Below are 20,270 nucleotides of genomic sequence, written 5' to 3' on the forward strand. Positions count from 1 at the left end.
AATCACTATCCTGCACATCTGAACAGTAACTATTACACTGTATGTTAACTGGAATTAAAGTAAAAACTTTAAAGTAAAAAAATAATAAAAACTCTGGTATCTCACTTAAAAGTAAATAAATACCTAAACATGCAGACAGCGGGAGCCAGGGTTCTTGCTTCAGAGAAGGGAGGAACAAATACATAAAGTGAGAAGACTAGAGGTCAACAGTGTGGTGTTGCCCTGGAATTCTGGGTGTCCACGTGAACTCACGGGGTCATTTCAAAAGGACACAGAAGCCAACTCATCAGGGATGCCGCTGGACAAATCCAGGACAATCAGACCATCAAAAGGGTGATAGTAACAGATGATGAGCCCCTGAATAAAACAGAAATCCGTGAGCCCAGCAGTAAGTGGAAAGTTTAATGCATAATGAGATTATTTACATAGACTCCAACTACCTATCCACAAAATACTGAACAACCACAAAGGGGGAAGATGTTCCCAGCAGAGGAGGGTGGCAGACACCACAGTGATCAAGGGATCACAATTCCCATCATCCGTAATGGGACAAATTGAAGCCATGCACCACCTGCTAGGATGCTCAGAGAGGAGCATGCAGCACCTCGGTGATGTTAATAACCAAGATGCATGGACTGAAAGCTCATCTCAGAAACAACAAGCCAACCAACCGAGCAGCATTCTGCAAAATAAACTGACCAATCATCTTCAGGACTGTCAAGGTCACAGAAGTCCAGGGAAAAAACGGTTCCAGACTGAAGACATTACATGCAACAAGTCATTCTGGAATCAATCATTTTACAAGAAAGGCCATTACTGGGAAATTGGGTGAAGACTGAATGTGAAAAAAGGACTAGATGGTAAAAATGTAAATTATCTGATTGAATGACTGTATGCATTATGGAGAATAATGTTCTGTTCCTAGCAAACAAACATATTCAGAAGTTAAAAAAAAAATTACCTCAAAGCAGATTCCCAGGCCCTGCTGCAGAACTCAACATTTGCACTCTGGAGTAGGCCTGGAATCTGCATTTTAACCAGCTTCCAGGTCACTTCTGGGACACACCTGAGCCCAAGAACCACTCACTACCCTGCACTCTCCCAGCACAACCCGATCTGAGCGAAAGCCCACCGAGGCACCATCATGCTCCCCCTAATGTGGTTCAGAAAGCAGTGGTCCCTTACTGTGCACAAGAAATCTGATTACTGGGGCGCCTGGGTGGCTTAGTGGGTTGAACGTCTGCCTTTGGCTCAGGTCATGATCTCAGGGTCCTGGGATCAAGCCCCGCATCTGGCTCCTTGCTCAGTGGGGAGTCTGCTTCTCCCTCTGTCCCTTTCCACCATTTGTGTGTTCTCTCTCTGCTCTCTATCAAAGAAAGAAAAGAAAGAAAGAAAGAAAGAAAGAAAAGAAAGAAAAGAAATCAAATCGGACTACTTCTGTCTTTCCAGCCATTTTCTCTAGTAAGACAGGGCCAGGCCAGGATTACCAAGGGGGCCCAAATTCCCGAAGTCTGCAATTCTCCCTGACTGTTCCCTGACTTGAGCTGTGTGATTTCTCATCTGCCACCTGGAGAAGGAGGGGAGTTGTAAAAAGCTTGTTTGATTTTTAGTGCTCACTCCCTGTTCCCACCATTTCACTCTTTCTTTTATAAGCCCCATCCCATTAGCCACCTGGTAAACTCCACTCAGAATGGCACACTGGCCCCACATTTCATATCCAGAGCCAGGGAAACAGCTCAAACAACTCCAGCAACTCATAGAGGTAATTAATTGCAGAGGACACACACCCGAAATATCCTGAGCACAAAAGGAAAATCACAAGGTTCCAAACTTTATAGTCGACTCATACTTGACTGTCATTTACACTCACTCAAAACTCTTTCGAGTTACTTCTATAGGGCACTGACTTAAGGCAGCTTACTGCTCAGTTCAGTCCTTTAGGTCATTTAAGGGTTTGCTTTGAGGTCCAACAGGCCCAACATGAATGCTGGCTCTGCCTCTGTGTGACCTTGGGCAAGTCACTTGACCTCTCTGGGCCCTGGTTTATCACCTATAAAATGGGAGAATAGAAATACCTGCTTCAGAAATTACAGGCACAGGGGCGCCTGGGTGGTTCAGTCGTTAAGCATCTGCCTTCGGCTCAGGTCGTGATCCCAGGGTCCTGGGATCGAGCCCCGCATTGGGCTCCCCGCTCGGCGGGAAGCCTGCTTCTCCCTCTCCCACTCCCCCTGCTTGTGTTCCCTCTCTTGCTGTGTCTCTCTCTGTCAAATAAATAAATAAAATCTTAAAAAAAAAAAAGAAAGAAATTACAGGCACAATTAAAATAAGTGTGTATGTGTGCACACGCATGTGTGTATAAATGCAACTATCTATCAAGTGTCTGGTAAATAAGTACCAAGTAAATGTTAGCTGTTCTTTTCTGGCATCATTATTCATAAATTATAAATGGGAGCTCTACCATCATTGTCTCCTAACCGAAAAAGGTTTTCTCCACGGAAGTGAAAGGAGAGGGAAGACCTTCAATAACGCACAAGTCATTCCTGGAGTATTTCGACGTCAGGCATCAATACAGAGTCCTAGTCCCCCAAGCTAATAGGATGAATCACCGATTCAAACTCACCTCCTCCGAAAATACTTGCCTGATTTCCCCAGGCTGGTGTCAGCCCCTCTAGGGATAGAGCCTTTCCCACATTAACTGGGAGCTGAAGGGGCGTCTCACTGAATTTGGCTTCCTCGAGAGCCAGTTTAGGACACCCTAAGGTCCTCCATGTGACAATCTACCTTCAGGAAGAGTGAATGCAAACCGTATCACTGCAGGGGGATAACAATAAATAGAGCCAAATAAGGCAACCTCTCACAAGAGGGAAGAACGAGCAAAAGAAGCAGCTATGAAATGGCCACCTGTTCCCTGAAGAAGGTCCCAATAAGAATGCTTGAGCGTGCACAGGAGCAGAACACAGAGAGAGCTTAACTGCAGGGCTATTCTGGAGGTCTCAGAATCGCAGACCCACAGGAACCAGGTGAGTAACATGCAGGAGGGAAGCAGACAGAGGCAACGTACATCAAATATCCATCACACATCATGGGAAGGTAGGAGTCACAGGAAAGTGCACACGTGTGCAGGGGACATCTATGACTCAACAACAGGCACACAGGACTGGGGCCCCAGTGTCACAGATCTTCAAGCCCTTCAGGAGCAGCTGACAATCTGGATTTCTCTGTCAAGTTTTAAGGTCTTAAAACACTGATTCACACACACACACACACACACACACACACACACACACACACACACACACACAAAAACAGCTCACATGCCCAACAAGACCCACCTGTGAGGCAAGTTCTGGCCGGGGGCCCAGAGCTCTTTCACACTCACCTCTCAATATCAAGCTCTGCCCTCCATCAGACCATAAGTCTATGTGCCAGTTAGTGTCCCTGTCTTAGACCAAGAGGAAATGGATTTAAAACCCTTCAGATCCTGTCAAAAATGCATAACCTGAATCTAATCGTGAGCCAACAGCTGCCAAACCCAGACTGAGGGATGGTCTACAAAGCCAACTGGCCAGAAAAGGAATACACAAGTCAAGGTCATGAAAAACAAAGATAGTGTGGAAGGGCTCCAGATTAAGGGAGATTTAACAGATGCAAGAGTTCAATGCAATGCCAGATTCTGGACCAGATTCTGGATTGGGCCAAGAAAAGGGCCATAAAAGGCTTAATTGGCCTCAATGGTTAAATATGAATATGGGCATCACATACTATCACATCAGTGATATATTTCCTGAATTTTACCAACACACGATAGGTATTTATGAAAATGCTCTTGTTCTTAGGAAACACAGCACTTAAAAATGATCAGGAAAAATGTTTTTATAGGTAGATACAGAGAAATCTACCTCAAATATGATAAAATGCTAACAACTAGTTAATTTGGCTGAAAGGTACATGGGAGTCCTTCCACTATTCTTGCAATTCTTCAGCAATTTTTAAATTTTTTCAAAGTAAAAAGATGTGTAAAAAAAAACAAACAAACCAGGCTTGCAACCAATGAAAACATGGGTTTATGATAACAACCCACTAAGTAGGGTTGAAAGGGTTAAATAGCTCATAATTGGTGCTGAAAAGCCACAACAGTTTGCTTTATAAATATAAATACAGCACATTAAATAGGATCTGAGAGGAACATGGCCTAGCTAGTACTATTACTTTGATAAATATCAAGTTCAGAGGGCTGCAGTTCATGAAACCTACCTACCTCCTCCTTTGTGCCAAGGCCAACAGGACCACTGTTGCTGAACCTGGCCAACACTTCTAGCAGCATTTGGGCATGAGGGGGCATGCTCACCATCACTGTGCAGTCTGCCTATAGGAAGCAGGGTCAGGGGGGGGAGGCCTAGAATGGTCCCCCTCCTTCAGGAAGGTGGTGTGACGTCTGGGATTTTGATGGTCTGTGGAGGAGCTGTTGTCACTGCTGAAGCCTTGGGTGGCAGACACATCCTGCATCTGAATACCAAGGTGAAAACTCAATTTGGCTCTTGCATAAGTCACAATAGTCTCATCAAATCCCAGCCTCTTGAGACTACAGGCAGGAAATGGAGACTCTATGAATTTAACAGGGAACAACAAAATACAACAATGGAGGCCAAGAAGCAGAGAGAGAGAGAGACAGACAGACAGACAGACAGACAGACAGACAGACAAAGGTTACTACACAGGGCTGTCTGGCTGGAAGACCTGCTCTGTTGACCCGCAGGGGTTAGGGGGTGGGGATGGATCGGGTGTCTGTGGCGGCGGGGGGGGGGGGGGGTGCATGTGATGCAGTTTTATTAGATACAAGTAATTAAAAATCAAGGTAATTTCCTCCAAGATCCAGGTTTTCAAGTTATCTTGGAAAAAAGCCAGTGTGTGACCACAGAGGGCCTACGGGCTCTCGGGGCCACTCATGGGTGACAACAAGTAGTCGGCTGCTCCTTCAGGCAGCACAAGTGCTCTCTAGTGTCCCAAAGGGTCCCCCTGCTGCCTGTTCTCTCCTAGGCCCTGCTTTCTTCACTTCCATTATCCACTTGGCCCCTGTAGGAATTCCAGTTTGAGAAACCGCCTCCCAGCTCCACTACACATAAACACCAGCACTCCAACCAATTCCAGAAACAGCTGTGGGACAGAAATTTCATGGTCAAAGCAAAGATGGGATATAAAACTTAGGTTACCACAGTGTTTTAAGTCCAGGTTCATACCAACAGCCCTCCCTATATGATGGCTTACAGTTTCGTGACCACAGCACAATGTTCACTGGCCTGCTCAAAAAGGCACATTCACCTTGATGAAGAGTCAGCCCACAGGATGTAGCCAACTAAAACACATCTCTGAGGAAACACAATTATTTTCCCTGAACAGATAATGACTGCAAGTCGACAGAGCAGAAAAGAAAAAACACCAAAAATAAAAAACAAAAAGAGGCTCCTTCAAGTTGTCTTGTCACTGCTGCTTGTCTTCACTGGATGAAAACATTTTTCTACTATATTCAATTCCACCCCACACCTTGAGGATGAGTTACTGAGAAACCATGAAGGACACTACTAAGTATAAGCAATGTTTGTTATCTAGCCTCCCGGTTCCCAGAAAATTCCAGAAGGCCAGAACAATGTGCCTGGAAAGCTCTGAAGATGGCTTTATATAGGTCAGTGCCCAAACCTGAATGAAATCCTGTGCCTTCCTGGAAGCTGATGAGGCATGGTGGTCTTCAAGTCCAGGAGGGAACTGGATGGCTTTTGTTATAAAGGCAATTGCAACTCAGGAATACAGCAACCAGCAGGAAGCTGTAGGAGGTCCAAAGCTTCCTTGCTTTTGTTTGTAAGGTGGCTGCCTGTAGGCAGGACCTCCTCAGAAGCAGGAACTTGACCGTGCACAACATGCAGCATGTACTGCAGAGCATGGAACTCATGCTCAAAGATGGTCTGACAACACAACAACCCAAGATAATGAACGCATCCACTTCATTTAGCACCTGACTCTGGGGGGAGTAATTACTAAAAAAAAAAAACCTTTTAGGAACAATAAAGGAATAGAACTATGGGACTGTGGGCAGTGATGTCATTTTGGAGTGTTGTTGGGGTCTGGAGCTGACGGCCAAGAAAAAATTCTTGAGACGTCTTTGGTGCGAAAAGGTGATTTTATTAAAGCACAGGGACCGGTGGGCCGAAAGAGCTGCCCTGGGGTCACGAGGAGTGGCCCAGTATATACTTCCAAGTTGGCAGGGGGTTAGGGGTGCATAAGTCTCTAAGGAATTTTGGAAGCAAGGTTTCCAGGACCTTGAGAGGGCTAGCTATTGCTGGGAAAAGGCCATTTTTAACTGTCTAATAAAACCTTCATCATGAGACCCTTCAGATGTGTATCAGTGGGTCATATGCTTGGGGGATGGCTACCAACGTGTACCTTGGGGGTAGAAATAAAGGAAGTTCCTAAAAGACTTTTTATATCTTAAACAAGACTCAAAGGATCCTGGGGGTCGGGCTAAAATTGTCTCTTGCCCTTGGCAATGTATTAACAGCGAGGCAGCTGAGTTTCTAAAGGAGTGTCACTCTGCCTGTTTCAAGGACTTGTCGAAAGGGTTGTAGGAAGAAAATTTAATGTTTCATTTTGCCTTTTTTTCCCCACATCAGGCTGTATGTTAATTATTGTAGATTTACCTTCTCAGGCATAATATTATGGTAATATAGGATACAGTCTTTATTCTTGGGAAATAAATGTAGGGCTAAAGAATCACCATGTCTGAAACCATTTTTCCAGTATCTCAGAAAAAAAAGTTATGTACAACATATGTGTGTGTTTATTCTTTTATTAAGAAAAAGAGTGGATAGGGCAATTCCACCTGAGAATCAGAACAGCAGGCCCCTCCCCCAGAAGACCAACACAAACCTCTCACCCACACTAAGTCTACTGATCAGAGAGTGATGCAAAGCTTCAGCTCTAGGGGAAACAGGATCCAGCATCTTTTGGGGTCTGTTTCTTTTTGTTTTGTCTTTTTTGTTTGTTTGTTTTTATTGGATACAGAGCCATTTTTTAATTTTATATATTATATTTTTTTTCTTTTTTTTCTTTCTACTTTTCTAACAAGCTTCTTATAACAAGCAGACCAAAACACACCCAGGATCTAACTTCTGTTTTGTACTTTAGGGTTGTTTTTTTTTTAATTTTTAAAATTATTTTATTTCGCCTTTCCCCTCCCCTCCAAAATAACAAGACAGAGGAATTCACCCCAAAGGAAGAATAGGAAGAAAGAACACCGACAGATTTAATCAATGCAAATATAAGTAGGATGTCTGAAGTAGAATTTAAAAGCAATTTTAAGGATACTAGCTGGGCTTTAAGAAAGCATGGAAGACACTAGAGAAACCCTTACTGCAGAGATAGAACAACTAAAATCTAGTCAAACTGAAATTAAAAATGCTATAACCGAGATGCAGACTCAAATGGATGCCATAAAAATGAGGATGGACAAATCAGAGGAATCAGTGATATAGAATATAAAACCATGAAAAATAATGAACTGAAAAGAAGAGGGAAACAAAGGTAATGGATCACAAAGGCAGACTTAGGGAACTCAGCGACTCATTAAAACAGACTAACATTGGTATCCTAAGAGTCACAGAAGATGAAAAGAGAGCAAAACATTTATTCAAGCAGATTACAGCTAAAACTTCCCTAATATGGGGAAGCATACACACACCAAAATCCAAGCACAGAGAACTCCCATTAATTCAACAAAAGCTGACCATCGCCAAGGCTTATCATAGTCAAATTCACACAATACACAGACAAGGAAAGAATCCTAAAAGCGGGAAGGGGGAAAAAAACCTAAACCTACAAGAGAAGACAGATCAGGTTTGCAGCCGATCTGTCCAGAGAGACTCAGCAGGCCAGAAAGGAATAAAAGGAAATATTCAACATGCTGAATGGGAAAAATATGCAGCCAAGAATTCTTTATCCACCAAGGCTGTCATTCAGAACAGAGAGATAAAGAGTTTCCTAAACCAAAAAAAAAAAAAAATAAAGGAGTTCATTACCACTAAACCAGCCCTGCAAGAAATATTAAGGGGGATTCTGTGAGTGGGGGGAAAAAGACTCAAAGCAACAAAGACTAGAAAGGACCAGAGAACATCACCAGAAATACCAACTCCACAGACAACACAATGACACTAAATTCATCTCTTTCGATATTCACTCTGAATATAAATGGACTAAATGCTCCAATCAAAAGACATAGGATTTGGGGCATCTGGGTGGCTCAGTCGTTAAGCGTCTGCCTTCGGGTCAGGTCATGATCTCAGGGTCCTGGGATCGAGCCCTATGTTGGGCTCCCTGCTCAGCGGGAAGCCTGCTTCTCCCTCTCCCATTCCCCCTGTTTGTGTTCCCTCTCTCGCTGTGCCTCTCTCTGTCAAATAAATAAATAAAATCTTTAAAAAAGAAAAGACATAGGATTTCAGAATGGATTAAAAAAAAAAACAAGATCTATTTTTATGCTGCCTACAAGAGACTAATTTTAGACCTTAGGACACCTGCAGATTGAAAGTGAGGGGATGGAAAACCATCTACCATGCTAATGGACATCGTCAAGAGAAAGCTGGAGTGGCCAGTTATATCAGACAAACTAGATTTTAAACCAAAGACTATAACAAGAGATGAAGAGATGAAAAAAAAAATACAAAAAAATAATGCATGGGTTAACCAGGAAATTAATTTAAAAAATACATGAATGCAAATGAAAACACAACAGTCCAAACCCTTTGGGATGCAGCAAAGGCAGCCCTAATGGAAGTATATTGCAAGGTCTACCTCAAGAAGCAAGAAAAGTCTCAAATACACAACCTAACCTTACACCTAAAGGAGCTAGAAAAGGAACAGCAAATAAAACCCAAAGCCAACAGAAGAAGGGAAATAAATATTACAACAGAAATAAACTATATAGAAACAAACAAAAAAACAGAAGAACAAACCAATGAAACTAAGAGCTGGTTCTTTGGAAGAATAAAAGTGACAAAACCCTTAGCCAGACTTATCGAAAAGAAAAAAGCAAGGACCAAAATAGATAAAAGCACAAATATAAGAGGAGATATCACAACCAACACATTTATACTATGATAAATTATATGCCAACAAACTGGGCAATCAGGAAGGAATGGACAAATTGCTAGAAACTAACAAACTACCAAAACTGGAACAGGAAGAAATAGAAAATTTGAACAGATCATAACCGGCATAGAAATTGAATCAGTAATCAAAAATCTCCCAACAGGGGCACCAGGGTGGCTCAGTCAATTAAATGTCCAACTCCTGGTTTTGGCTCAGGTCATGGGATTAAGCCCAACTTCGGGCTTTGCACTCAGCTTGGAGTCTACTTCAGATTCTCTCTCCCTCTCCCTCCCCCACTCGCTGTCTCTATCAAATAAGTAAAATCTTAAAAAAAAAAAAAAAAAACTCCCAACAAACAAAAGTCTGGGGCCAGATAGCTTTCCAGGGTAATGTTACCAAACATTTAAAGAAGAGTTAATACCTATTCTTCTCACTCTGTTCCCAAAAATAGAAATGGAAGGAAAACTTCCAAACACATTCTACAAAGCCAGCAATACCTTGATTTCAAAATCAAGACCCTACTAAAATGAAGAATTGCAGGTCAGTATCCCTAATCAACATGGAGACAAAAATTCTCAATAAAATATGAGCAAATCGAAGTCAACAGTACATTAAAAGAATTATTCACCATGATCAAGTGGGATTTATTCCTGGGCTGCAGGGGTGGTTCAGTATCTGCAAAAAAAATCAACGTGGAACACCATATTAACAAAACAAAGTTTAAGAACCATATGATCCTGTCAATAGCTGCAGAAAAAGCATTTGACAAAATACAGCATCCTTTCTGGATAAAAACACTCAACAAAGGAGGGATGGATGGAACATACCTCCACATCATAAAGGTCATATACAAAAGACCCACAGCTAATATTATCTTCAATGGCAAAAAATTCAGAGCCTTTCTCCTACAGTCAGGAGCAAGACAAGGATGTCCATTCTCACCATTACTATTCAACATAGTACTGGAAGTCTTAGCCTCAGCAATCAGACAATAAAAAGAAAAGGCATCCGAATCAGCAAGGAAGAAGTCAAACTTCCACTCTGTGCAGACAAAATGATAATCTATATAGGAAACCCGAAAGACTCCACCAAAAACTTGGTAGAACTCATATGAATTCAGCAAAGTCACAGGATATAAAATCAATGTGCAAAAATCTGTTGCATTTCTCTACACCAATAATGAAGCCACAGAAAAAGAAATCGAGGTAGAATGGTGGCAGCCACAGAGGCTCTGGCAGCTTGGGACTGAGTGCAAGTAACAGAATCACCATGATTCTTCAGAGGCTCTTCGGATTCTCCTCTCTCATTCGGTCTGCAGTCTCAGTTCATTTGAGGAGGAACACTGGTGTTACAGCAGTGGCATTTAATAAGGAACTTGATCCTGTACAGAAACTCTCTGTGGACAAGACTAGAGAATACAGAACTAAGCAACAGGCATCTGAAGGACCCATTGATACTGGCCCAGAGTACCAGCAAGACCTAGAGAGAGAGCTTTTTAAGCTTAAGCAAATGTATGGTAAAGCAGAAATGAATACATTCCCGGACTTCAAATTTGAAGATCCTAAATTTGAAGTCATCGAAAAACCCCAGTCCTAAAGAAAGAATGTAAAATTTATTTGGTAATTTGTCCTAGATTAGTTGTACAACTGTATCAGAATAAACATACATTTCTCAACTGTCAAAAAAAAAAAAAAAGAAAAAGAAATCGAGGAATTAAGGAATCGATCTCATTTGCAATTGCACCAAAACCAGTAAGATACCTAGAAATAAACCTAACTAAAGAGTTAAAAGATCTGTACTCTGGAAACCATACAATACTCATGAAATTGAGGAAGACACAAAGAAATGGAAAAACATTCCCTGCTTATGGATTGAAAGAACAAATACTGTTAAAATGTCTATGCTACCCAAAGCAACCTACACATTAAATGCAATCCCTATCAAAATACCACAACGTTTTTCACAGAGCTGGAACAAACAATCCTAAAATTTGTATGGAACCATGGAAGACTCCAAATAGCAAAACAATCCTGAAAACGAAAAACAAAACTAGAGCATCACGATTCCAGATTTCAAGCTCTATTACAAAGCTGTAGTCATCAAGACAGTATGGTACTGGCACAAAAACAGACACACAGATCAATGGTACAGAATACAGAAATTAGAAATGGACCCACAACTATATAATCAAGTAATCTTTAATGAAGAAAAAAAATACCCAATGGGAAAAACAGTCTCTTCAACAAATGGTGTCATGAAAAATGGACAGCCACATGAAGAATGAAACTGGACCACTTTCTTGTACCATACACAAAAATAAATTCAAAATGGATTAAAGACCCAAATGTGAGACAGGAATCTGTCAAAATCCTAGAGGAGAACACAGACAGCAACCTCTTTTACTTCGGCCATAACAACTTCTTAGTAGACACATCGCTGGAGGCGAGGGAAACAAAAGCAAAAATGAACTATTGGGACTTGATATCAAGATGAAAAGCTTCCACACAGTGAAGGAAACCATCCACAAAACTAAAAGGCAGCCTACGGAATGGGAGAAGATATTTGCAAACAACATTCTGATAAAAGGTTAGTATCCAAAATATACAAAGAACTTATCAAACTCAACACCCCAAAAATAAATAATCCAGTTAAGAAATGGGCAGAAGACATAAATAGACAATTTGTACAAAGAAGGCATCCAACTGGCTAACAGATACACGAAAAGATGCTCAACATCACTCATCATCAGGGAAATAGAAATCAAAACCCCAATGAGATATCACCTCCCACCTGTCAGAATGGCTAAAATTAACACCACAGGAAACAACAGGTGTTGGCGAGGACGCGGAGAAAGGGGAACCCTCCTACACTGTTGGTGGGAATGCAAGCTGGTGCAGCCACTCTGGAAAACAGTATGGAGGTTCCTCAAACAGTTAAAAATAGAGCTACCCTACGATCCAGGAATTGCACTACCAGGTATTTACCCAAAAGGATATAAAAATACAGATTCAAAACTGTACATGCACCCTGATATGTATAGCAGCATTATTTACAGTAGCCAAACTATGGAGAAAGCCCAAGTGTTCATCTACTGATGAATGAACAAAGAAGATGTGGTATATATACAATGGAATATTACTCAGCCATCAAAAAAATGATGGACGGAGCCAGAATGTATTGCGCTAAGTGAAGTAAGTTAGAGAAAGACAAATACCCTATGGTCTCACTCATATGGGGAATTTAAGCAAGAAAATAGATGAACATATGGGAAAGGGGAGAGAAAAAAAAAGGAGAGGGGGGAAACAAGCCCTAAGAGACTCTTAACAAATGAGAAGGGAGGGTTGATAGAGGGAGGTGGGTGGGTGGTGGGCATTCAAGACTGCACTTGTGATGAGCACTGGGTGCTATATGTAAGTGATGAATCACTGAATTCAACTCCAGAAACCAATATTGCACTTTATGTTAACTAACTAGAATTTAAATTTTTTTTAAAAAATGGAAATAAAGACAAATGTGCTAAGTGTTAACCACTGGTCAATCTAGGAGAAGTGTATGTGTACCCAAATTCATTGTACTAACCTTGCACATTTTGGGTAGGTTTGAAATTTTTCAAAAACAAAAAACCTTAGCAAAAGTTTTTCAAATAAGGAATGTTTGGTGAATAAAGAAATCCATAAGCAGGACTCAAAATGACTTTTCTATGCCCCACTGAGGGTAACAGATGAAGCTGCTCAGGCTAGAGGTGACTGGCCAGGGGCACCTGGCACCTCAGCCCCTCTGGCGACATCACGAGCTGAAGGATTCACAGCCTCGGCCCCCAGAAGCCCTGTGCAGCACCCGGAATGAGAAGCACTGCTGGGAACGAATGAAGGTGCTTAGGAACCAAAAGAATCAGCAGTTTCATGAAGGAAAATGAACTCTGATCCACTGTAATCAATCAGCCTGTTACCAGCTTACTATTCACCTTCAATTTCACATCCAAAGGCAACTTCCCTCTTTTGTGCTTTATCTGGTGGAATCATTATTTGCGGCCGGGGGGTATCAGTGTTATTTTAAAGGTTTACTCAGGAAGGGATTCTAGGAAAACAGTAGGGAGAGCAGGATATTTTTGTAATCTCTCTAAATATATACATAACAACTAAATACCAAAACCACAAGCTCACGGATAATGTAAAGCTGGGTGACTAATAAGCAGGTAAGGACAAACCATCAGCCATGGTGGCATCACCTTCTGGGCAGGTGAGTGCAGAGGGAAACAAGGGCATCTGATAAGATATCCTGCAAAAACAACCCCCTCATCCACCACGGGTACTCCCTGGGAAGGAACATGCTGAACCATCAAGTACAGAAACACTGGGGGAGTTTCCCTCCTCCCTGCAGCAGTTGAGTACAAGGAACCTACAGGGGGGCTGACGGGGCTCATGTAGGCTGGCCTCCACTCATCCTGGAAACTGGCCCACTGAGTCTCCTTTCCAGGGCAGGGACCCACAGTGAAGACACCACCCACTTGAGTGGAATCATAATGGAGGAGAGACACACCAGAAGGGAGAGAAGACAACCAAGGTAAAGGCAAGGTAGCAGGACCAGGGCAGGAAGCTTCAGGGAAAAGGCTCCCACACACCTGATCACACCATCAAAACAGAAGAGGGAGCACTGCCAAGTTGGAAAAGGCAGCCACCAACCCCACCTCCCTCCAGAAGTTTACTTTCCTGACTACACATGAAGAGCAACAGAAGGATCCAGATAAAATCCCAAAGTTCTAGGTAAGAGTAACAAGTGGAACATATCTACATGTAATGAAGGCATGCCAGAAATACCCATGTAACTGCAACTTTCTATTTCGAACTATGTTCAAAGACACATGGACAAAAAAAAAAAAAAAGACATACGGAAATGATGGAACACAGGAAAAAACAACATGAAGCAGAATTAGACGCAGTCATGAGGTGACGGAACTCAGGCAATTGAAGAAAACATTTCAGAAATGAATACCAACCTAGAAGGAACACCTGGAAGGTCAAAAAAGAAAAAGAAAAGAAAAAACTTTCAAAAACACTAAGAAAAAACTGAAAGGAAATAAAGGGATAAAAATGATTTGAGAGAAAGTGACAAATACTCAGGGACAAATAAGATCTAATATAGAGCAAACAGAAGCCACTGGAGAGGAAAAAAATCTTTGTTGCAAGAAATTTGCTATTACATATTGCCAGAGCACACCATGTACCTGGGAATACGAATTTTGAGTGACTAACACCAAGATGCAGTCTAGTGCAATTATTGACCATGGGAGAAAGAAGAATCCCCTGGGGCTGGTGACTTCTAAGAGAAAGAAAATTAGGTTATCATCCATCTTCCAAAGCGATGCTTCTAAAAGACACAGTAACCCATTTAAGATAATCAAGATAATGTGATCTAAGGGTATTCAGATCCACCTAGTTTATTTTCAAGTATAAAGAACACAAACTAGTAACTACGTGCAGGAAGTCTGAGCAGGTTGTTCCTGAAAACACCAGCCCATCCCACCTAGCTCCCCACAAAATAGCAGAGAACAAGCTTCTAAGAGCCCAAATGACTAGCCAGCCAGCCAAAGAGCTGGAGCAAAAACTTACAGAACTTATGTCAACTTACGGAACAAAGACTAAACAAGGATTAAAGTGAAAAAGTAGGTTATTGGCTGAGGGCTCAGGTAATGTAGATGCAAAGGGATTTTTTTCCAAGAATGGGGAAAGTGTACGTAAAAAAATCTTACTGCAGCCCCCCCCCCCCCCCCCACTGCAGCCATGCCCTGTGACCAGGTGTTCATCCGGAGAGGTCCCTTCACATCTCATCCTCCGGAGCTCACTGAAGCCTGGAACCTCCACCCTGGTATTTGCTGACCTTGGTCCCTTCCCCACGTCCAGTGAATACTGATCAGATGAAAACTACAATGACACAGAGTCCACATTAGCAACTTCTGGGATGGCAGAAACAATGAAGTCTAAGGTCAAGCAGAGAGAGTTATCGCTAGGTAGCCCTGTTCAATAGCTGGCCAGCAGCTACATGAGGGAGGGAAAGCCAACCACGACCAAATCCTGGCTTGCGTCCTCCCAAATTCACAACAATGTGACCTCCATGAAGGCACACAATTTCATGTGCCTGAGACACTGCTGGATCCCCAGGGCTGAAACTAGCACCTCACCTGGCACATACCAGGCACTCCGCCAACACCAACCGAATGAGTGAACGCTACAAGTGAAGCACCAGAGAATGAATTCATTCATATTCCTATTTAAAATTGAGAAAATAATTCAATGCTGCCAACGTACTAACAACCACTAAACTGCATTCTTGAAGTAGATGAATTTTACCACATGTGAATTGTGTATCAATAAAACTTAATAAAAATAATTGAGCACCTGCTTTATACCAGGCACTGATGATGTGCGAACACAGAACCAACAAGGTCTGCCTCTAAATAAGACTGATAATATCTTTTATTAAGACCCTCCACAGACTAATACCCCCCCACCAGGGGAGAAAAACCACCAGGACAGCCATGAGGGATATAGCCCCACATGGATTAAAATGGCGTCACAGAATCCTAGTCTGTGCAACATGCAAGAATTCCAGCCCAACTCCACGCTGGCCCCATTATACACTGAGCCAACTGCAGCTTTAAGTAGAAATGCAGCCAGTGCCCCCCACCCCCAACACATGCAACCTGACCCCAGGACCAGCTTGTTTTCCCCCCTATACCACACCACTTTGGCCATAAATGCTAGGGAGATGTTTGCCTCCATCACTGAGGTGGAAGTCACGAAAAACCAATTAAAAACAAAAACAAAAACAAAAAACAGGGGCTACAGAACACCAGCCTATGGGTTACCCTCAGAAAACAAGGCTCAGATGGAGTCAAACCCTTTCACAAGTCACACTACAACAACACACAATCACAGAATACGCCATTTCGGGGACATATACTATCCCCCACTTTACAGAAAAAGAAATTGAGGCACAGGATGGTTCATTAACCTGCCCCAAATACTCACAGCTAATAAGCCGTGGACCCAGGATTTGAACCTGCACCTGTCAGAAGCTGGGACAAGAGACATCAGTGAATCGTGTCTTACTCTGCTAGGGCTGCCATAACCAAGTACCACAGACCCGGTGGCTTACACACTACACATGTATTTCCCGGCGTTTTGGAGGCTGGAAGCCCAAGACCAAAGTGTAGGAGGTTTGGTTTACTCCCGAGGCCACTCCGCTCAGCTTCCAGATGGTCTCCTTCTCCTGGTGTCCTCACATGGTCCTTCCTCTGTGTGCCTGCATTCCTTCCTGCTAGCTCTTCCTCTTCTCCTAAGAATCTAACAACATCCATCATTTTGGATCAGGGCCCTACCCTGATGACCTCATTTATCCTTTATTACTCCTTTAAGACCCTGTCTCCGCATACAATCACATCAAGGGTTAGGACTGCAAGCATAGGAATTTTGGGAGGACATTAACTCAGTGTTTAGCAAATAGTGACCCACTTCTGACGAGGCCAATGCCGTGGCAAGTTTATAAGCAAGGCAGGGAGTAACATGCAGCCCAGTAAGATTAGTAACAATTCAGATAATCCCTAAGCATCAGCTCTAAAAATGGAAAAATCTCCAAATAATTATGCCCGAGCCCCATCTCCCTTTGGAAGTTACCTAAGCGGTAAACGAAATGTAATTAACATTTTTTGTTAGGCTTCTCCAGAGAGGACACTAAGCTATGTCCCCCCTAGCTCAAGGACAGAACACTTAAGATTTGCAGTAGACTAACGACATTTGCAATTTATAGAACCATTTTCCTCCTCCAAAAATCCCAAGAGCTCAACCGCACACAACACACAATCTCCTTCAACATGCTGTTTATTACTAAGGGGGAGAACTTAGTCACTTTCCAACAAGCCACCCAGGAGATTCCATTTTCAGCTCGTTGTGCAACCTCCTCATCTTTGTGTCATTCGTTATTAAGAAAGCACCAACAGGGTTATCGCGTGGAAAATACACCTATTCCTTTTTCTTTTCTTTTTTTTCTTAGAGCGAGAGAGCGCACAAGCAGGAGCAGAGGGAGAAGGAGAAGCAGGTTTTTAAATGAGCTTTGAGGATTCTTTTGTGCTGGTTCCGAGGCTGCCTTGACCGCTGGTGAATGCCACACGAGGTGGGGTGCTGTCACCGCTCCAACCTGCTCCTGCCCGGCCCAGGGCACCTGGCACGAACCTGCCGTGCAGTTGGTGGGAGTCCAGCGACAAACCCCTCCACAGCCCGTCTGCCCAGAGCGAACACTCTTCTCTGAGCCAAGGTCAAGGCTGGAAAAACTCCAGTGACTTCTTCCTGCCCTTCGAGTCACAGGCTGACCAGGAGCCAAGCACGCTCCTGAGGGGTTCCGCTCCACCACCCCTCCCACATGGTTGTTCCTGCAGCTCAGGAGCACAAAGCCCAAGGCCCAGCCACGTCCCAGGAGAAGCCCCTGGGTGATGCTGTGCAGCAGCGACAGAACACCAAGCAGGTGCTGATCTGGAGTCTGAGGCTCTGTCATTTTAGGGACAGTTAGCAGGTGCCTGCCATTGCAGATAAAGACTTCCCATCAATCACTTTCACTTTTGCTGAACCATCAACAAACAGCGGCAAGGCTGTAAAACCCAGCCAAGCATCCAAGGAATTAAAATACATTAAGCCCTCAAGAGAGGAAACTTCTCTACCAGCATCTCACAAGTTGGGAGATGAAGCCCTTCCCTTCTCCCAAAGGGTCTCACCGGCTGCAAAAGCAGGTGTCTGGCTCCTGGTTGGCAGACAAGCTTCTCCTAATACGCATGTAGACGCAGCTGTGTGTCACAGTGGGACAGGGCTAGAATGTGAAGCCTCAAGACCCAGATGCAAGTAGCTAATTCAGCACCTGGCAACTAACCACTTGGCAAGAGGGCTGTCAGGGGGAGGGCAAAATGAGGCCTCAGGCCAAAAGCAGCCACAACCATGGGAAATAAAGTTTTGTTGGTAACAGTATCTTGTAATTAGAGTTTTACGGATACACCGCCACAACTGTTCATTGATGTGTCATCTGTGGCCGTTTCTACACTGCGCTGGCAGAGTGGAGTAGTTCCGACAGAGATCATGGGGTCGACAGATCCCAAAGTATTTACTATCTGGTCCCTTACAGACGAATTTTACCAACTCACGAGCCATACGATTCCTCACATCAGTTACCTTATATCTTCAAATCTCAGTGTCCATTACCCTTAAAGTGAGAATTGCACAGCCAACTTCCTTCCTATCTAAAAATGACATTCTTTCGTTCTAACATTACACTCTTAACAATGTAACATTATACCCTTAATAACTGCTGTCGAGTTCTAAGCACTTTACCCAGATTTCCTTGTTTAATCCGTACAACAACCCTATGAAGAAAATCATATTATGGTTCCATTTTACAGACTAGAACAGGAGGCTCAGAGAATGATGACCAAGGTGACAGCTCTAGTCAATGGCAGAGCGGAGGTTCAGCCCCAGCTCCTAATCCGTGTTGTCACCCCCTTCCTTTCAGGCCCTGGGGACACAGGTAGAGGTGCCACCCACCAGAGCAGAGCAAGGACGGATCTCAGCCCCACCCAAGCCACCCTGACACCCTCTGCCCTGTCTCCGTGCTCTTCCTCCAGCCTGGTCCTCCCCTTCCTGCCATTTCCTTCTCCCCTTAAATTGCCAAGAACAATACACCAACTTTTACTTTAAGACACATACATAACCTACTTCTCCTCAGCACGTAAGCAAAGCCAAACCATGTGAGAGTCTCCTCAGGCACCGAGCTGCAGTTCATTCTTGGGCAACACTTCACTTCACACATGTGAAGTACGTAAAAAGTAAAATTTGAAAACACACACACAGACAAACTCTCAGAGAGTGTAATACTTCCAGAATAAAAATTCGAAGTTTTTGGTCTAAGTTAGGGGGAAAACTAAAAACCCATGTGTGCCCCCAGACCACCACCAGCAAGCAGCAGTGGGGGGAATGTCTGCTAACAACTTCACCGTTCATCAATTCAGGCCTCCCATCAGTCCTCACAAAAGCACCATGAGTTAGGTAGGTTTGGCATCCATTGGAAACTGAGGTAGAGAGCAGCAGACTTGCCTGAAGGTACCACGGCCTGTAAGGAGCAGAGCTGAGAATTAAAACGAAGTCCTCAACCAGACGTAACCACTGACCGCCAACCATGCCACAAGCTGTGGACAAAGGAGACAGTAGAGGCTGAGGTCAACAACGAACACCTGTAATAATTATTACAAACGTGAATTTGACATAAATGCTCTATTAAGCCTAAAAAGTAGGGATCCTTCACCCGTGACCAGCAGAAGTTCCTCTACTCTTCACTTCAAAGACCTGAAATCCAGGATCCTGGATTTGCCAACATTTCCAGGTAGAAGAAATTCGTCTGCTTTTAGAGGAGTCACCCCATTCCCTTCCTTCTGGAGACTGCCCTTCAGGAAATTCTAGTGGGTCTATCAATCCCACAGCCCCACCTTCCCTACCTACCGGGGGTGGACATCTGACCCTGGCTAGCCCGTCCCTCTGGAACTGACAACCAAGCCAGGGGAGGCCCTACTGACCCTTACAGACTGAGCCAGGGTCCTTTTGGGGAGGAATGGTGTTCCTCACTCTGCAGAGATCCTTCAAGAAGACTGTAAGCCTGGAGCTGCTCAAGGTCATGTTTGCCACCTCTCAAGAACGCCCACCTGTGTAAGAGGTCAATCCATAAAGAAAGCTCAGGGCTAAGACTCAGAGCCCAGAAACTTTGTTCCTGTTTTGGATCCATATCAGAAGCGGACACCATCCTTTTGGGCTTCCCACTAATAGGTTCCTTGTTTTTTTTTTTGGTTTTGTTTTATGTAAACTGACTGGAGTTCACTTTTTTTTTAAAACCTGCAACCCAAAGAACCCTCACACACAGGGCTTCCTCTACATTCGCCATACCTAGGGAAAGCACCCACCGGCTACCGCCCCGAACCATACACTCCTCTTTGGCAAAGAAACCACATGGACTTTGGAATACGGCCCCAACTGGAGCTGGGGGCTCCCGCCTTCTCGCTCTCTCAGCAAACGGTTTTAAATACACAGGCTCAAAATAAGAGAGTCCACCAA

At 43.5% G+C, this 20,270-nt stretch overlaps 2 protein-coding genes across 6 annotated transcripts in view; one reads left to right on the plus strand and one right to left on the minus strand.

Moving 5' to 3' along the window:
* SNX29 (sorting nexin 29) overlaps positions 1 to 20,270 on the minus strand; it is a 510,437-nt gene that overhangs the window by 329,467 nt on the left and 160,700 nt on the right. The window lies entirely within an intron of this gene.
* On the plus strand, positions 10,393 to 10,778 carry LOC112811432 (ATP synthase peripheral stalk subunit F6, mitochondrial-like). The gene has a single exon (XM_025855504.2). It carries the CDS (start codon positions 10,402 to 10,404, stop codon positions 10,726 to 10,728), a length of 327 nt encoding a protein of 108 aa, XP_025711289.1. The 5' UTR covers positions 10,393 to 10,401; the 3' UTR covers positions 10,729 to 10,778.

Source organism: Callorhinus ursinus, unplaced genomic scaffold, assembly GCF_003265705.2.
Source record: "Callorhinus ursinus isolate GAN/ISIS: 27379988/994484 unplaced genomic scaffold, GSC_fseal_2.0 scaffold13, whole genome shotgun sequence".
Taxonomy (NCBI): domain Eukaryota; kingdom Metazoa; phylum Chordata; class Mammalia; order Carnivora; family Otariidae; genus Callorhinus; species Callorhinus ursinus.

Bases quoted from the DNA above. Each gene is read 5' to 3' on its own strand.
- LOC112811432 (XM_025855504.2), top strand. From the start codon at position 10,402: ATGATTCTTCAGAGGCTCTTCGGATTCTCCTCTCTCATTCGGTCTGCA.